This window comes from Artemia franciscana, chromosome 8, assembly GCF_032884065.1.
Source record: "Artemia franciscana chromosome 8, ASM3288406v1, whole genome shotgun sequence".
Taxonomy (NCBI): Eukaryota; Metazoa; Arthropoda; class Branchiopoda; order Anostraca; family Artemiidae; genus Artemia; species Artemia franciscana.
The window spans coordinates 8,023,748-8,044,260 of NC_088870.1; the positions used below are offsets into that span (position 1 = coordinate 8,023,748).

Consider the following 20,513-nt stretch of genomic DNA (forward strand, 5'->3'; position numbering starts at 1 on the left):
AAATGTAAGGAAACAACTTAGCGCGAGATTAGTATGAAGTTCCCAGGAAAATATTTCTGGGAAGAGGGTCGAATTCTTCCCAGTAGGAAGCAAGGCCTGGACGGTAGGGGAAACCGTGTTCCTTTGGCATAAGTCACCATTTTTATTGCCGGTGTTTCAACTTCAATAGAAACTTGCGTAAATTCACCGAATACTAGTCCAAGAACTTTTCACGAAATGAAAACTCTGGACGAAAGATTGAATTTTTTTTTATGTTATCCACCTCCTCCACGACTCGGGTAGTGCCTTTGATTCCTCCAAAGATATGATTTTGTACGGCCATGCATATTCAAAAACATCTATCAGTATGCTTTAATTTGTTTTGAAGTTCAACAGAATGATCCAAATATGTTTCATGCCTCTCTGCCCAAGTGCCTCCCAAGAGCTTCACCTCCCGCACACAGACAAGAAATACCGTGTCCAAATCCTATATAACATGTTGAACTAGGCTATTTGGCATAGAAATGGTTTTGAAAACCTAGATTCCCTTGTCATCATGAAAACATTCCAAGACTTGGAGAGAAGAAAAATTGTTTTGTATCTGTCTTGAACCCAAGGAATTGGCTTGCCAAGACCCACAGTACAGAAGAAGTAGACTTTGAGAAAAAAAACGAAGTTAATCCAAACAAAAGACCTTTCAAGCTTTAAAAATAGGGAAGAGGTTGAATTATGAATTTGAAGATACCTATCTGGGCTCTAAGATGTGTTATAGAGCCTAATTTTACATTTTGCCTTTCAGCTTTTCGAACTAAATAAAACCACTATTCTTCATTTTAACTGTCTTTTTTCTTAGTATTTCATTTCAAATGAACCAAAAATATTTTTTTTTTAAATTGAGGTTCAAAAAAGCAGAATTGGTCAATTTTTGGAGATACACGTTCAAGTATCCTGCGAATTTACCCTTAAAGTCTAAGACGTAGGTAAAACCTGCCCCACCACCTCCCCTTCCTTGTCGATAACTGATGTTTATAATTAAAATTGTATACAGATGAAATTTAAGTTTTTAATTCTAAACTAAAAGTTGTGGTAATTAGCTACGTTTGAAGAACAACTTGACCTAAGAATATATAATTCGTGACATTAAACTAAAATTAATTCAACAAATAAGGATTTAAAGGAAATGGGAACTTCCTGGGAGGGTGTAAAGAGGGAGGCTTTAAATAGATTAGGTTGGAGGAGGAGCGTGCGTAGCTGTGTTGGCCTCAGGCGGCTTGGTGCTGCAGTGAGTTATTAGTAGTAGTAGTAGTATTAATTGAATATAAAATATAAAAATTTAACCTGACTTCATAGACTTAAGAGTTAAAACTAGAGATTGAAAGAATGAAAATAAAGATTTGAAAAAGATTAAAAGTAGAAAGAGGAAAGTACAGAGTAACTAGAAGAGTAAGAATAAAGATTTAGCCTGATTAAATAGGAGTCCAGCCTCTCTGGCTGTATTGGGGGCTCTGAAAACTCAATCCTGTTGGTCAATATGGTGCTAGACACAGTATTTTGAGAGAGGTTCAACTTTTGAGAGTCCACTTCTGACACGACTGCAGCTTTGCAGCTGCTTCCCGTTGGCTTGTCCCTTGAAGTTGTTTTTTGAAAGCTGGTTCCTGAGATTTTTTAAATGCGAATCAGTCAGAACATGGTGCTAGACACAGTATTTTGAGAGAGGTTCAACTTTTGAGAGTCCACTTCTGACACGACTGCAGCTTTGTAGCTGCTTCCCGTTGGCTTGTCCCTTGAAGTTGTTTTTTGAAAGCTGGTTCCTGAGATTTTTTAATGCGAATCAGTCAGAACATGGTGCTAGACACAGTATTTTGAGAGAGGTTCAACTTTTGAGAGTCCACTTCTGACACGACTGCAGCTTTGTAGCTGCTTCCCGTTGGCTTGTCCCTTGAAGTTGTTTTTTGAAAGCTGGTTCCTGAGATTTTTTAAATGCGAATCAGTCAGAACATGGTACTAGACACAGTATTTTGAGAGAGGTTCAACTTTTGAGAGTCCACTTCTGACACGACTGCACCTTTGCAGCTGCTTCCCGTTAGCTTGTCCCTTGAAGTTGTTTTTTGAAAGCTGGTTCCTGAGATTTTTTAAATGCGAATCAGTCAAAACATGGTGCTAGACACAGTATTTTGAGAGAGGTTCAACTTTTGAGAGTCCACTTCTGACACGACTGCAGCTTTGTAGCTGCTTCCCGTTGGCTTGTCCCTTGAAGTTGTTTTTGAAAGCTGGTTCCTGAGATTTTTTAAATGCGAATCAGTCAGAACATGGTGCTAGACACAGTATTTTGAGAGAGGTTCAACTTTTGAGAGTCCACTTCTGACACGACTGCAGCTTTGTAGCTGCTTCCCGTTGGCTTGTCCCTTGAAGTTGTTTTTTGAAAGCTGGTTCCTGAGATTTTTTAAATGCGAATCAGTCAGAACATGGTGCTAGACACAGTATTTTGAGAGAGGTTCAACTTTTGAGAGTCCACTTCTGACACGACTGCAGCTTTGTAGCTGCTTCCCGTTGGCTTGTCCCTTGAAGTTGTTTTTTGAAAGCTGGTTCCTGAGATTTTTTAAATGCGAATCAGTCAGAACATGGTGCTAGACACAGTATTTTGAGAGAGGTTCAACTTTTGAGAGTCCACTTCTGACACGACTGCAGCTTTGTAGCTGCTTCCCGTTGGCTTGTCCCTTGAAGTTGTTTTTTGAAAGCTGGTTCCTGAGATTTTTTAAATGCGAATCAGTCAGAACATGGTGCTAGACACAGTATTTTGAGAGAGGTTCAACTTTTGAGAGTCCACTTCTGACACGAGTGCAGCTTTGCAGCTGCTTCCCGTTGGCTTGTCCCTTGAAGTTGTTTTTTGAAAGCTGGTTCCTGAGATTTTTTAAATGCGAATCAGTCAGAACATGGTGCTAGACACAGTATTTTGAGAGAGGTTCAACTTTTGAGAGTCCACTTCTGACACGACTGCAGCTTTGCAGCTGCTTCCCGTTGGCTTGTCCCTTGAAGTTGTTTTTTGAAAGCTGGTTCCTGAGATTTTTTAAATGCGAATCAGTCAGAACAGCTATTTACTTCTGATATGGTCCGTCCGATTGTGGCTTTCATCTGGTATTGGGTCAACCTGAGTAATCTCTGCAATACAGCTGATGCATTTGCTTTGAAGTATAGAAATTATTTGCTCATTACCGGTCTTTATTGACCAATTTTCAGTTGAGTAATTGATATATTATTAGAGAGGTACACCAAGAGTTGTCTTAGCCTAACTTTCTTCTTCCATTCAATGATATGATCATCCAAATCAGGAGAGAGAAAACTAAGGTTAACCAGATCTTCTTCACTGACATGTCTTTCAATTGAGTTATATCTAGATAGAGAACTGGATTTAGAGAACCCTTCATTGGAATTCGGCTTAATTCAAGTCTTTACTGAAGAATTGAGCACTCGGCTTCCGGCAGTTTAGATAAGTCTGGATCTCTTTGTTTTTCCTACCAGTTCGTTACTTCTACTCAATTCACTATTACTATGTACTACCTACCGATTACTCTCTACTTGTTTCTCTTGACCTTGGCGTTACTGTTATTTCTTACTGTCTACCCGTTACTATGGTACTGTCTAAATTTTGTCATGACCGAGAACGAATTTCGTGTCCTTATCCCTGCTATTAAAATTTAATGCTATTACAATTTCTACCTATTGCAATATCTTTCGTTGGTAAAGGAATGGTACCAGGTTACCAGAAATAGTTTCTACAAGATTACCACCAGTATTATCACAACTTTGAACATCTTGAAGGCTAACTACTGCGTTACCGTAACTGCTTGTAGAAATGGCGTTTATTAATGTATGATTAATTTAGAGCCATAGTTAAATTACATTTAAAATTAAATTACAATATGAATTACGCTGATGATGATAATATACAATTATTAAAAAATTATGATAAAGCAATAACTCATGTACAGGACACTACTGGTTCCGTATTTAAATCCTTTTAAAGGTAAATCTTGAATTGTAAAAAGGCAGACCCCTTTGGGTACAGTGTTTATTTGCAATAGAATAATTAAGTGTGTTTTCGCCAGCCAGACTCTCCCCTATCCACTTTTGCTCTACTTCCGAGATCTTGAATTTGCCACTGTTTTCAACCTCCATTTTTCTTAATCTTTCCATTGAAACAAGTTCTGCTACATTTCAGACCTTTAGTGTTGTTTTATTCCCTTGAATTTTTACTTTCTGAAGTCTGTAAAGTTTCACAAAAAGGGCCTTAGTCTACTTTTCCTATTTTTATATGAGAGAAATTGAATAAAAATGAAAAAAAAATTAATAAAATTGGAAACAAAAACGCACATTGGAAAAAATCTTTCTCACAAATCGAAATTTAAGAAACTCGAAACATTAAAGACTGATTCCTATTCAACTTTTCGGTCGAAATTCGTTGGAAATGCCCGAATTTCTGAAATGTTCGTTACTTAGAAGATTAGACTCTTAAGTCTTAGAAGACTCAAACTCTTTTTACGCCCTTTTGCAACAATTTACAACTTGGTCAGGATTCTAGATAAGCTCATTTTGAATAGACCAATCAATAAATCTCTTTGAGCTCCTTCGAACCATATGCTTCGAAAAAAAATGAACTAAGGCTCTTCTTGCAAAGTCACAAAAGTAAGGAATGTTAAATGACCTTGAAGGCCCCCCAGAGGATGACCAAAAGAGTAATAAAGTTTGTTATGCCCAGGCATAATAAACATATGTTAGAGAGTATTTTGCATTTTTTATACAGTACTGGAAATCAACATGGTTTCGTTCCCAAGAGTTTAAGTTTTATTTTTTTAGACCCAGTCATTTACAAGAGCATTTTCGATAAGCTTCAACCTTCAAGTGCTTAACTTTTTGAGTATAATTGCAGTAAAGTGACACTTTATCAATTTCAGAAGTTGTTGTGCTATAATAATATATTTCTTACCGGCCGAGAGTACAAATATATGAGCAGATTCATGCAACAAATCCAATTATATTAGAAATTCTTTCGATTTTTTTTAATTTTTACAAGTGTTTTTGATTTCAAAACCACAGGGCAATGAAATTAAAAACAGGTGTTTTTCACAATGTGGTTAATCTTTTGTTGTGGTGATTATCGGAATAATCTATATATATAAAAATAAGTTGTCTGTGTGTGTGTGTGTCTGTCGAGTGACGTCATGTTTGTGTGTCGACTGACGTCATGTTTGTCGACTGACTTCATTTTAAGGATTGAGCTGTATGCGTCATGAAGTTGTTTGTCGACTGACGTCATGTTTGTCAACTGATGAAATTACATACCGGGACACCGGGACACAAATGACGACCGGGACACAGGGAATATAAATGACTACCGGGAACCTCAAAGAGAAATTGCAGACTGGGAAACCCGGACACAAATCGCGACCGGGACACAGGGAATATAAATGACGACCGGGACACAGGGACACAACTACAACGGGGACGCCGGGGGCACAGGCGGGATATATAAATGACGACCGGGACACAGGGATTGTTCTAATAGATATTACAGACCGGGACACCGGGACACAAATGACGACCGGGACACCGGGACACAGGGAATATAAATGACGACCGGGACACTCAAAGAGAAATTACAACCTGGGACACCGGGACACAAATGACGACCGGGACACAGGGAATATAAATGACGACCGGGACACAGGGACACATCGTTAGAATAATGAGGTATAGATCTGAATACGGATTGTTTTTCCCATGGACAATTATATGTTGCATGTTCAAGAGTCAGTAAACCTGACAATCTATTTATATGCATAGACAATGGGACAGCGAAGAATGTTGTATATTCGCATGTTTTACGTAGTTAAAAACACACACACACACATATATATATATATATATATATATATATATATATATATATATATATATATATATATATATATATATATATATATATATATATAAGTATATATATATATATATATATATATATATATATATATATATATATATATATATATATATATATATATATATATATATCTATTCACAGGTGGGACACAGGGACACAACTACAATGGCGCGTAACTAATATGGCGCGTAACGACTTACGCGCGCGGGGGGGCTTGGGGGGCGCGAAGCGCCCCACCAACTAGGTGTTGGGGTGGCGCGAAGCGCCACCCCAACAGCTAGTAATAGATAAAATCAGTTTTTTTACTTTAATAATACCTGTTTATTTTCAATTCGTGATATCTACCGTCTAATACAATACTAACAATATATTATTGGATGGTTTATGATTATAGTTTTGATATTATTGTAGGCTATACAATATAAACATGTTGACGGTTAACTCACTGTGGAGACTTTTCAGAGGAAAGAAGTATAATCCAATCAGGCAGTGTGTTGATAGTGGTCACTTCGAAACAGATCAAATTATCGTTGGAATGATTGTTTTTATGATTGCTGGATTTATGCTTCCAACTACGGCTGTGTACTATTTTGTTTTCCTAACGGTATTTACTTTTTTTTTTGCTTTTCTTTGCATTATTTTGTTACGTTTTTTAAACGGGAGTTGTTTCTAACCGAAAACAATTGAAAAGAAAAATACGAGATCTTCTACAAGATTTACATGTTCTTTTCGATATAAGCTTTTTTGTCTGCTATTTCTATAGTTTTATCCCGAATTATGCAAATATTTCGGTCAAGACCTCCGCTTGACCGTCTTTAGTGTAGAATAAACTGATAAAAAAAAACAAAAACAAAAACAAACCTTGAAACAAAACACAAAACTAAAATATGATGACCCTTTCTCAGTAACGGTGAAAGGGTAACTGAATAAAAACCATAAGTCTAAATGACATTTCACAATTTCATCTTACTTACAGAATACATCTTGAAATAAGTATCAGGGAAAAGGAACAAAAGAAAGCGGTACCACTCTAGTCTATACCTTCTTCTAAATAAACAGTATAATAACAAAAGATTAAAGAGCCTTTCGATTTTCCAGTCAATACTCTTTCCAAATGTAATGGCTGTCGCTATAGTGACTATGTGCCTCAACCCCCCCCCCCCCTAATGGGGCCATGTACAACCCTAAGTTATACACACCACTTGAAGAAAACATTATGGTAGCATAATTCTCATCTTACAATATGCAGTAAGTTTCTATTATTCAGATTTTTATAAGTCCTTGCATTTTGTCTGCCTTTTTAAATTATTTTGAATAATACATTTACTCCACTGTTCTTTGTGTTTCAAAAAGAGGCAGTGTTATTTGCCGGGTTTAGAATTCAAACGTCCAATAAAGAAGAGACACGACATTTCAAGCTATGAAAAAAAGTAGGTAAATGAATAACTTAAAACTATATCTCGCTCCATTTTGAGATATGAGACTGCTGTGGTATCAACCATTATGTTTAGTCCTGAGTAGTGATTGAGGAGCTAAATTAGTAGTACAGTTTTGTTGGTACAGTTTTCCGTTTAGAAGAGGGATAGATTAGAGTGCTACTAAGAAAAAAGAATAATAAAATTTGTTGTTTTTGCCTAATCTAGTGAAAATTCTCTGTACAGGAAACAAATATTTGACTGTATTAACTGGAGAAAGAGAACAAAATCTGGTAAAGGCAAAATCACATACACCACCGTTTTCTTAAAAAAAGGCCAAAATTTTTATTTAAAAATTTAAACAAATGAATAGTCATCTTAAATTTTAAACTGAGGTTTTGAGAAAATAGGGGTACTTTTAGCCGTAATATAAAGATTGTGGGTAACATATTAGAACAGAAACTGGTGCTAATGTCTACAAAAAAATTATCAACGCCATCTAGTACTTGGTGAACTCTTAGTACTTTTTCAAGCCTCGCAGTAGTTCTTTTTTTTAATCAGAAATTGAGATCATACAGTTATTAATATCCTAATTTTACGATTTACACTTAGTAAATGAATTATCTTTATTATTAGACTGTAAAAAAATCCAAGTGTCCCCAAATGGCTAGATGGCGGAGACAGTTTTTAATTTTCAACTCTAGCGCCAGTTCTCGGTCTTATAAATTACCCGTACTCTTGGCCGTGATGTTGGTTGTGGAAAAACGTTTTTGATAAGGATTTTAAGCTATAAGCAAAAAATATAGATTAAAAATGCAATAAGATAAATCACCTGATAGTCTTAGCCGACTTCTCGCTTGACGGTGCTAAGTGTATTTTTGTTTTTAGTTGTTCTTTATTCTTTATAGTTTTATATTCTTTATAGTTCTTTATTCTGTATAGTTTCTTTATTCTTTATATGCTTTTGGTTTTAAGTTAAATATCAGTGATGTTTTTGCTTAGTTTTCTTCTGTTTGCCTGGGACAGCTATTAGTCAAAAGGCTCAAATATTTGTGTCGACTTCATTTGGATCACTATCTGCAAAAATATTCCTCATTTCACATAACTTTTTGTGTTTTGCATGTAGTCTAGCTATCTAGAGTCAGCTAAAATACTTTCTCTTTTTGACTTTGACTTTTTCCCTTTCTCTTTTGGCTTTTCTGAAGACTGACTTTTTGTTTTAATTCTTTAAGAACGAATGCTCAAACACAAGGGCTGTTGAAATAAAATATTTTTGAAATAAAATAGTTTTTGAAATGAAATATAAGGTTATTTCGACAAAATGTTTGAAATAAAATTATCTGAATAAAATAATTTGAAATAAAATATTTCCGAAATCAAATAAAATAATTTTGAAATAGAAATATTTTTGAAATAAATATTTTTACACTGTGCACTACTTTCGCAGATGCACTCTAATGCTTTAGCGTAAATAGAAGTTGAGCAGGCTTAGGAATGAGTTCCTCTGATGTACGGTATAATCTTTGTTCGCTTTAAGTTTTGTCTTTACTTTCATTCTGGAAATCTTGTTTCTATTTACTGTTTAATTCTTTTAAAGGTACGACAAATTACCCAGTTTGTTCTTTAGTCTAACAAATGACCCACATACTCTGTTTTTTTAGTTCTCTTTAACGTTTTATCTTGGAATTAAGCTAGATTTTAAGTATAATTTTATTATTGGAAAATAATTGGTTTTGTATGGCATTCAATTGGTCTTATTGATCTAACCGTTGTCCAGAAATCTCCCATCGGTCCTGTTATGGAGCTTCTTTGCTTGTCAACAAATAATGCCACTAGAATCTTATCCCCGGGTTGAGGGGTGGAGCTGTTATGCCAAGAGTATTATTCTTACAGGATTTAAATAGGATTTCTCATTTTCCTGTTGGATATAATTTTAAATATCTAGTATGTTCTTTTTTCCCTTTGAGGGGGGGGCTACCCAGTTTTCGATGCTTATGGTGCCATTTGAACTTTGAGACACCCAACATGGAAATTCAAGTCAGCTATATTTGAGTGCAGATCAGGGATTAACCCTCAGTTGGGAGAGAGGGAGCTACTATATTTTTACTGCCTCAAAGTTGATTTTCCATATATCAGACAATTTTAATTTTAAAGAGGTCAGCTTGAAGGGCATAGAGAAGTATTGTATTGGGCTCTGTTTTTTTCGAAGCCGATTGTATGTGGTGTTTTGGTGGACCGGCAAAGTGGTGTAGAGGTTTTGCTAGGTAGTCGCCCGTGTCATTGATATAGGTCACGAGCAATAAGATGGGGGCTGTGCACTACTTTGGGGGACCTCATCCTTAACCAGATGGGCACGGGATCTAAAACTGTCAAGAACAACCTTCGAAGAGTGAAACTTCACTGTTTAGTCGATCATAGGTTCCGTATGGTTTAAGATTGCAAGGCAGGATGATCTACAAACTTTATTAATAGCCTTTCTAATCCCTTTTAATGCCAAAGCCTTTCTAATAAATAACCTTATGAGTGACCTCTGATTCAATAGCTTGGTGTACTAACCCAAAAGGCAATTTAGCATAGGCAGTCTCTGTTTGAATCTAAACTTCCGGTAATTTGTAAAGTTTATTTGATTCCAGATCATGGTAAAATGTTACATCAGAAATACTTTTACAGGCTTTTTCAGTGCAGTCAATACAACTTTTGGGCCAAATACCCGCTGTTCAGTACGCTGCTGTCTGATTTGAGAGTTGAGACAGCGTGGCACACTTGAGGCACAAAAAAACTTGAGCGCACTTGGAACGATTTTTTTTTCTTAAAACATGTTTATTTTTGTTTTCTAGTTTTTTGGGAAACTGAGTGTGTTCTTATTTTAGAATCCTAAATTGAAACACTAGCCTTGGATTTGGAATGAAGAAGCTTAACAATCTTTAAGCACTAATCTTGGTGAAAGTAATGCGTAAATTTTTCAATCAAATATATACTTAGTACTGAAGAACAGTACTTAGAACATGAATAGTATTTAGAACAGTACTTAGAAATCAGCACTTAGAATGGTACTTATGTACTTAAATCATTTATATCAAAGATCTTAGTGATCTTTAATGACGAAATATTTGACTCCTCGGGATCATTCCATAAATTTTTCCTAAAATATCTACATGGGTGCTGTGCTGGTGTTTTTTTTTATGGAGGAGTTATGGGCGTAATGACCCCACTAATGGCCTTTAAATTCTGGAGATTGCAAGTCCTTATATGACTGATTCCAACATGGTGTATCGTATCCATTACTTGTGTTTGAACCCCAGATTTGTAATTAGCACGCTCATAACCTTTACGGAAAAAGTTTGTTGGAAATTTTTTTTACCATTTGTGAAGTATGTACTTGGTTGGCTTTGACTTAGGGCAGTCATATTGCAGTAATAAAATATACTCAAGATCGTTCTCATTTCCCTAATTAAGTTCATAAGACCCAGTTGTTCATATGCAATTCCTTACAGGATTGATTACAGCAAGGTCTGACATGTAACAAGTTTACAAAATCGAACTTTTGACTGAAAGGTCAGTTTGGCTAGCCGTACTTACCTCATGCTTTAGCCTCATGCTTAGGGCAGTCATGCTGCGATAAAAAATAGACTAAAATAATGGGTGCTAAGATTCTTCTCAGTTCACTAAGATCCAGGTGTTCCTATGAAGATCCTTGCATTATTGATTTCAGCATATACCGTTTGCAAAAATCGAACTTTCGAATCAAAGTTCAAATGGCTAACCATACCTCATGCGTTGGTATATTAACAATTGCTTTTCTCAACTCAAAATGCAAATCAAGGTACAATAGACATTTTAAGACGACACTGAAAAAAGCCTGTTCCCGCGATGATAAGCTGCGCGCAATCCAAAACAGATCCAGTTCTAATTTGAACAAAATTCTTTTAACTCCGTAACTCATCGTGAGCGGGCAGGAGGGAGGGGCTCCTTGTAATATTGTATGAAGTTAGTATGGCTAGCCAAACTCAGCTTTTATTTGAATGTCCGATTTTTCCGTCTTCACCTTATACATTGGTTTATTAACAATAGCTTAGATTCCAATCAATTGGGGGATGGGTTCATAAATCAATAACATAGCAAATTATATTCAAACTCAAATAATCAGCTGCATAAATTTTAAAACTGTCTCAATTGCCACCATATGTAGAGTATCAGTTAGGTCTTCCACATTCTAAAGGTAATGATATTTAGGGATAGTTTCCGAAGACCAGCCAGCAGCACTCATTATAATCAGTGAGTGATACTAATTTTGATTTAGCAATGTCATCACTATTTTTGTGGAGGTATTTTGAGGGGGGTAACCCCCTTTTGTTTTGGGACGAATGATATAATCGTTTGAATATAACAATGACTGTAGACACGGGCGTAGGCAGCATCTTTTTTGGAGGGGGAGGCAGTTGATTCTGTAATGAAGGGGGGAGGCTTACAAATGCTTCCCGAGGGCCTTTAAATATAGGTCTTTAGAAACTCGTCATTTGATATTTCACTAAAATTGACCTTGAGCATTTTTCATGTTCAACTTATCTGGCAATACTATGATGCAATACACCCACTCTCCTACTTCCAATTTCCAGAAAGCATAAACACCATACGAGAGAGTTGATACAAATCACATTACGGCTAGATAACAGCTTCTTTTTCTAAGAATTCAATTCAAAAGTTTAAAGTTGGGCAACATTAAATATCAAAATTGGTATAAGGGGGAACGGCCTATAATCGGCACGGCCCACGTTTAGCCAAAGCAAATAATCCTAATATAAAAACCTATGGGGGCTTCTGATGGATTACAAGAGCTCTGACAGATGGCAGTGTATGTTTTTAAAATGTCAAGCTTTGATTTATACTTTTACCAAAAATATAACATTGGATCACGTTTTATGGTGATTAAACCTAGAATTTTATTAAATATTTGTCAGAGGGCCTGCACCTAATTACTAATATTAGAAAAGCCATAAACTCACGTTGTATTCTCTGATTATTTGTCTGTCTTTTGGCAGCTTCCGAGACGCATCTTCACCGGTTTTCTGTTGCCATTTTTTGATCCCGCAGGATGGCGAATTACCACGTTTGGCCACGATACCTGGGGTAGGTTCGGCATGCTGTACCAAGGTGTCCGAAAGTCGGCTATGCTTGTAAAAGCTGTGTAAACAACATATTCTAAGGTTAAAGGCAAGCTCAAAACCCAAAACTTGATTAATTCTGAGGTTGCTTAACCCTGTCAGACCAGTAGGTGAACTGGAATTCTGTTTTTGTCCTGTTAAGTTCCATTAAAGATAAAACGCAGAAATTTAAAACAAAGAAGAAAGATGGCGGGGATCCAGAAGAAAACCAAACAACAGCTTTTTCTCTCTTATCGACACAAATTCAGTTGGATTCTCTGCAAGTGCCATGGGTGTACACGATTACATGAAAAAAGTTGAGAAGCTGAATATGGCTCTACAAAGTCTGGACCTGAGTTTCTTTACAGTTTGTTACAACAAATGATAATTATTTACAGAGGAACAAGAAAAAAGACTAAAAACGTACTTGAAAACGATAGTCGATATTCGATAGTACTCCCCTACGAGGACATAAACTTCTATACACTCATGCTGTTACTAAAGATTGGTACCGTGATTTTATGGGTCGTCTTAAAACTCTTATCAGTAAGAATGCCAGAAGGTAGAAGTTTAGGACGGGCAGTTGGTTTCAACCGTCACACTGTAGGCACTTTCTTTGAAAATCTGAGCGAGACCTAGATAAAAATTTCAGACCACAAGATATTTTGAATGTTGACGAGTCGGGTCTAAAAAACATCCACAAGTCCGGTAAGATCAATGCACAGGGAGCCCAGAAGTAAGTAGGGAAGGTCACGTCAGCAGAAAGAGGTCAGTCGACCATGATTTGTGTTGATGTTAATGCGCTGGGAACGCAGTCCCTCTCTACTTATTTTCCCTGGAAAATATAATCCCCTGGAATATAATCAGTGGATTCAGAGCAAGTGGGTTTTACCCCACCAACAGATAATGTCTCCAAGGATTTTGAGTTCCAGTCGTCATGTGTCTCAGTCAGAATACCTACCACATCTAGTGAAGCACTTTCTATGAAAGTTTTTATGCTCAGCACAAGTCCTTTGAAATTCAAACTCCTTTTTTTAACATGGACCTCTAAACGGACGCAGCACAGGTTCTATTTCTAAATGAGAAGCAAAGGTCAGCAAATGATTCGCTATAAGAGATCGTCCCTGCAAACACCTTTCCTAAAACCCAACACGAATAATCAACAGGAAAAAAATATGGAAAGTCAGAAGTGTTCCCTGACACTTATGTGAAAGAAGGCATTACTGGTGGGGTTAAAGCTGTATCTGCCACAAAAGCCCTAGTCCGGAAAGGAAGAAAGTCAGAGAAGTGAAAAGGCTAAATGGCAAAAGGTATGTTTCTTGTAACAAGAGTTGCAGTTGGAGTGACGGTTCTGACGTAGATGAACCTGTATACAACAACTCTTCAGAATCCAGTATGGACGTTAAAGACGAGCCCCCTACCATCAACTTCCAATTTGACACTGAGAAAGTCCAGGCTGCTGATTATGTTCTTGTTAAGCTGAAGAGAAAGAAAGGGAATACTGTTTACTATAGTATCATTATAAAAAGTAGCAACTGAAGAACTTTAGGTCCGCTTTCTGAAAGAGACTGGAGTAAGAGACTGCGCTAACTGACGAGATGGATAGTCTATAGTCACTGACAGATGGAACGTCAAGAATAGTGCAGTGGCTTACTTTTGGTGTTGGTCAGTCAATTTATAATTTGAAATTAATATTCTTTAGTTTTTTAACCCTGACTGAAATTGATTTTGTAGTTTTTTTTTATACTGACCATATTCTATCATATTTTATAGCCGAAAAAGAAGTTTTAATGTTTACCTGGCCACTTTTTTGTTTATTTTTTCACGTGACTGAACGTAAGCCAGAGATGGCCGAACCTCTACCGCGGTGGCCCAGCCAGATTCGGCACTTTTTTACTACTTGGATTGAGAGGCAAAACCGGTGGATCGTGGGAGAGTCTACTATCTATATATCAGACCAAAAATTGATATTGAATATCGATGTCGAACAGGATATCTGGACATTTCTATTTATTTCCAGCCTTTTCAATCATCTGCCAGTGAATATCCAACAGAAAAATTCTAACATACGCAAAGTTCTCGTTAATGTCTAGTGTAAGTTTAAAGTTTTAGGAGGGCAGCTCTCCCATTGTCCCCCAACCCTACACTCATTACTTAGACCCTTTGTTTGAATAAATTGGACTATAGAACAGTAATACTAAAAGATGATAAAAATAGATGGTAGTAAGATCTTACTAATTAGCCATACTAAGCTCGATACAGTAGAACTGTGTTTCAAAAGTTTATCTGCTTCTTCTCTTTATATAGAGGAAGCTAAAGATGCTAAAGCTCTTGTTGTCTGAAGTACGATAACCTGATATCCGTCAACCCATATTGCAGATTCTGCAACATCAGAAATGAAACGATTGACCATTGTCCGTTCAAATGTTATGTGATGATTTCTCTAAAGCCTACCCTTTAAAGTAAACTGTTAAAGTGCTCCAAACACCACAAACTATTACTATCAGTTTAAAGATTGGCTGATCAGACCTGCTCAAAGAGTATACACCTAGATAAGTCGGAATATCGAATTATCGTGTTCCTGGAATCCAAAGAGCTACTACAAGACATGCAAATAGCAGCAACCTTTAATATTTCAATGCACCTCATATAATGAGAGAAAAAGGAGAGGGCTATATAGTTTGGACTGAAAAGCCCATACCTTCTAACAGAAGGAGAATAAATAATTATCGTTTTTTCTTCGGATGATCTTTTCTTGCTTTTCAGTTCTTCTTTTTCAGTTTTGATCACTTTTTAGCTTAACTTGCCATTCTTTTTCTTTATTTCGACCTTGATTTTCATTGGAAGTAGCCTAAAATGCGGAAGAAGCAACAATTTTTTGGAAGGATAAATTTTTTTCCTACCAAGAATGAAAACCTAGAATTTCGTCCCATCCCTACGCAGCCTTAACATCTGGCTCATGATTGAACATTTTTGTCCTCTTTTAGACAGGGTACTAATGACCTATTTATAATTTAACCTATTTACTATTAACCTTTTTAACTAAGAACCTATTTAACGATTCCAGCGGCGACACAATTAACTCACAAAGGCGTCAGATTTTGATGGTGGTCCATCAAAGTTCTTCAGACGCTTTTCGATAATGCATTTTTGTCAGTATTCACAGATATATGGTTTAACCTTGTTCTGAGAAAACTTTCGACTTGGTTCCTGAATTGAGGCAGTGAGCGTCAACTTTTGGAACCCTTTCTAGGACTTATTGTCATCATTGAAAGACTTCTAGGTGAAAACAATGATTAACAAGCTTCATCTGGTGATTCAGTGGTTCTCAATCTGTGGTACGCATCCTTGGGTGTACACAAAATTTTTAAGAATGTACGCGGCCGGCCAACAAAAAAAACAAACCACCTTTTAACTATAGTTACTTAGTACCTCTAACTGATAAGGGTTACCTAAAATGTTTTGGGGGTAAAAAGAGAATCACTGTAATCATTAATTGCTGCGTCGAATAATCTTCTAGCAGAAGTAATCCAGAAAGAATCGTCTTTAACCATATTCACTAGTAGTTTCAGTGTTTTAAAAGTGATAAATGTCAACAGTGCTTTCGCATCATTGTTAGTGTTGTTGATCTAATGATGATGTTGGGCGTTGTTTTTGCTGGTGCTTTGAATCTTGCCGTCAAAAAGTGAAAACATAGTGAGTTGTCCTGACGTTCGAACGGCTAGAGTTGTTCGATAACGATCAGTCGCGGTTGTGGCCTCTCTTGCACCAGGGGCAACATTTTGATTAGCGCCCTCCCCTTCCTCTTCTCCAAAAATTTTTAGACCAAATTTTAGCAAAATTTCATTCATTAACAAAATTTGAATACGAAATATCACAAAAACATTAAAATTAATTAAATTCGGTCTACTTACTTTTATTTTCAAGGAATGGCGATGAAGATGTGGGAAAAATGAAATTTTGGGTTCAATTTGCTTACACTCAACGTCAGCATGCGCCCTCTACTTTACTGTAACAAAAATAAAATACAAAATGACAATAGAATTATATTGTTTATTTGAAATTTTGCGCCTCTAAAATTTATGTGCTGGGGGCAAGGGCCTCATAAAAGCGCCCCTGGTAACGATCGTCTCCAATTGAATGTTTTTCTTTTAGCTTCGCCTGTTATTGAAAGCTGTATTTCTGCTGCTAGATCAGTGTCAGGAGTTTCTTCGTGGTCATGCGCAGGTACCGTTCAAGGGAGCGAAAAGTCCTTCATTTGATGTAACCTCCGCGCTGAATTTTCTGAAGAAGATTGTTTTTGGAGAAATTGTTTAAACTTATTGTCTTTTCGAAAAAAACTAAGTACACTTATTTTAGACTTTCTTAATAATTAAAATGAAACCCCTTACACACGTCTTATTTGTTTCTATAGAAATAACTTCTGCGTTACTTTACGTTATTCTATTATTTTACGTTATTCGTTCTTCTACGTGATTTCTATCGCACTTCTACGTTACAATAGAATTGCATGTTTCACATTTTTCTTTTTTTTTCTTTTAAGGATTTTGGTAAAAACAGTTTTACCCTATCTAATTGAATTTTTTTTAATTCGTTTCCACATTTGTGTAGCTATAACATTCGTTTCTGCCTTTGAATGAATGAATGAATGAACTTTATTACCCGTAAAGTATAAAAAACACAAAGTACGGAGTATTATAAATAAATAAACAAAAACAAATACGATAAACAGCGAAGAAATACAAAATTCAAACTAACAAAAGACAATATGGATTAATCAACCAGTATCAATATGGAAGAAAGGCTGCAGAGGGTCATAAACGTGAATAAAGTTGACAGTCTTTTTACATAAATCATCACTGGAAGACCGAATCCGAGAAGGCACATCTACTAAACCAAATCGAGCAATTATTTTTTTGTTTCGGTGCCATCTAGGAAGCCGGAGGAGGAATTTACAATATCTGAAATAAGCCGTACGTAGAGTATGTCGATCTTTCTTACGAAACAGATGAGCCATGCCTGATAAAAACAAAAGCACAGGGGCGCAATAAGCGTTATAAATCATGTACAAACCGCTTTTGTTTGGGGATATTTTTCCGTAAGCGACGCGTAGGTTTTTCACGGCTTGATTCACTAGGGATGAACAGGTAGCGGAAAGTGTTGGGCCGAAACACAGACCAAGCCAACTAACTGAAGAAGAACATGGTAGAACTGCAGTCCCAGTAACGAATGGAGCCACCGCATAAGGGCTATTAAAACAAATAAACTCGCATTTAGACGCATTAACTGACAGTCCAATCTTAGATAGTTCATTGGTTAATATAGTAAAATTAGAAAGCAATCCACGGCGAGTCCGGGCAACAAGAAGAACGTCATCTGCATATGCAATAGAAGACAAACCAGTATTACCGTAAAAAACAGAACTTCTAAGGGGACGCAGGCACGATGCAAGCACGCATTTAAATATACTAGGAGACAATACGGCATCTTGCCGAACTCCCTTATTTATATTTACCGGATCAGATATTTGGCCATTCCAGGTAACTTGAATTTTAGACTTTGAATACCAAGAAGACAATAAACTTAGTACGGAAGGATTAACACCTGAAGACGCAAAGGAAAATAGAGCCTGAGAGTGCACAATATTGTCGAAAGCTCCAGAAATATCAACAGTAAGACAGTATAAAGACATTTTAGCTTTTACGGCATCTTTCATGAGTCGGCTTAAAACATGATGTGCATGGGAGCAACCGAAACTTTTTCGAAAACCAAATTGAAAAGGCGTAAAATCACAATTCGACCCAATTTCTGGTAGTAACAAATGTTCAAGCAACTTACTTAAGAAACACAATACTGTAATGGGACGATAATTCATACATGACGTGGGGTCCTTGCCTCGCTTTTGAATAGACGTTACACGGCCACAAAGGAAACTATCAGGAACAAGCGACTGTGCTAAGCAAGACTGGAAAAATATTTGTAAATGGTTAAGTAGAGCAGGACAATCATAAGCAAAAAATCGGTAAGAAAGGCCGTCACCATCAAGGCTATTTGAACGCTTAATTTTTCTTAAAGCCCGGCGAATTTCAGATATTGCTACAGGCTGGACATGAGCCTGCAGGAGACGGTATGGTAAAAGCGGTTTAAGCAACTTATAATAAAAAGACTGAAGAAAACTATTAAATACACTGAACACACGCTTATAATGATCAACAAAATTAGCTAGCTGGAGACAAGATAGGGTAGATGGGGAACATTTCTCACTATTAATAACCTTATTCCAGGAGGCCTTATCGGTGGGGCCTGGCCATGCATTCAAGCGTGCCCTCTTCAAACTGGCCTTATATTCAAGTTTACACTTGTGTAAGGACCAGGGTGGCAGTTCCCTCATTTATTGAATAAAATGTGTTTCTTTCCAGTTTTAACGTCCCGCTTTGTTTTCACTAGATTTTTTCTTCAAAATTTAGTTTATGACTGTTTTTCGCCTCATACCCACGATTTCATGAAGACGACCATCCCTCAAGCCTCACTCTTAATACAAATGTTTAAATGTGCATAACAATTCTTCAAGAAAAGGAGGTCATTTAGGGAGTTTTGTTTTTCAAAATAAAGTAAACTTTGCCAAAATAAGAGTAAATCAAACCCCTTCTTCACATTGGAGGCCAACTTAATAATTTTTGAATAGTTTAATAGTTTTGAAAAGATTTTTGCTATTTTAATATCAATTTTTTTTTTAATGAAATGTTTTTTGAATTAAAAGTACTTTTTAATCTAATTAAAAATAGCTTTTAAAAAAATGATGGGTCTATTTAATAGTTTTTTATAGTTCTCAAAGTTTTCGATTAAAGCAACAATCTATTAATTAAAATACATTTTTAAAACCAAAAAAGAACAGACAACAATCAACAGTTAAGTCAAACCTAAAAAAAAACAAAAACCAATAGGAGTATGGTTAACGCCCCTTTGTCTTCTAAAGAACAGCATTTGTGATGTTGTGTGATGTGTTAATAAAAAAATGATGATGATGATGATGATTTCAAACGTGTTCTCTTTTATAAGATTAATAAATCTAAAATTGCCTAGATTTTTTAGGAATGAATATCAATGTTACCGTCAATGTCCGCAAATTAGTTAATGTCGACATTCACCGGTGAATCTCCATTTTTTTCTGCTTGGATTTAGTCAGTGTTGCCAGTCAAATTTTTCAGTTTAACGCAAGGTTTGACGATGACGCATTAGGTTAAATTAGATTAGGTTTGGTTAGAAAAGGTTAGGTTGGATTAGATAAGCTTAAGTAAGGTTTTTAACCCATTTCTGATATTTAGAATCAAATTCACCCTAACCTAATTTAACTTAACCTAATCTAATCTAAACTAACATAATCTAACCTAACCTAACTTTTACCATTATAGGTTGCATAAGGCTGAAAAATCTGACTCGCAGAGCTAATTAAATCAAAGCAGAGAAAAAGGAATTTCGAACATTCACCTGTGAATGCCCACATAAACTAGATTTCAGACATTCACGGTAACATCAATAGTTCTTTTCATTATTTATGTTCATTAGTTCTTTTCAGTAATCTTGGTTATTATGCTGATTTTTTTTTCGTAAAAAAAATGAAATTCTATTAAAAAGAATTTTGATAACAATATACAAACAAACAACAATCAGCTTTTCTTAATCTTTAAATAAAAATAAGCAACAATAAAATTTAAAACAAACCAAAATCATCCCGTATATAAGGGGGCTACCCATTCTCCAGCCCTCGGTCTTTACGCTAAAGTCTTAAAGTGCTTCAAAAATACTTCTCATTACTACAAACGTTTTTCATAGCCTTTCAACGACGATATGTATGTATGTATGTATGCATTTCTTAAAAAAAAGTCGTCGGGCCTTAGGAAAAGAACAGAACATAAACCAACCAAAAAGACAAATAATTCAAAAAGAAAAATGTACTTATAGATGAATCTTCGCGAAACTATTTATAAAGAGGTACATCTTTCACGATGTATCAACCTTTCATCAACATACTTAGCCCTT

General features: G+C 36.1%; 1 protein-coding gene across 1 annotated transcript; it reads left to right on the forward strand.

Moving 5' to 3' along the window:
• Positions 1-6,328: 6,328 nt before the first annotated feature.
• Positions 6,329-16,863, forward strand: LOC136029933 (phosphatidylinositol N-acetylglucosaminyltransferase subunit Q-like; the record flags this gene model as incomplete). The annotated part of the gene is given in 3 exon segments (XM_065708467.1): positions 6,329-6,521; positions 12,372-12,459; positions 16,629-16,863. Coding segments are annotated over 3 exon segments (388 nt in total), but the record flags the coding sequence as incomplete, so codon positions are not given.
• Between the last annotated feature and the right edge of the window lie 3,650 nt (positions 16,864-20,513).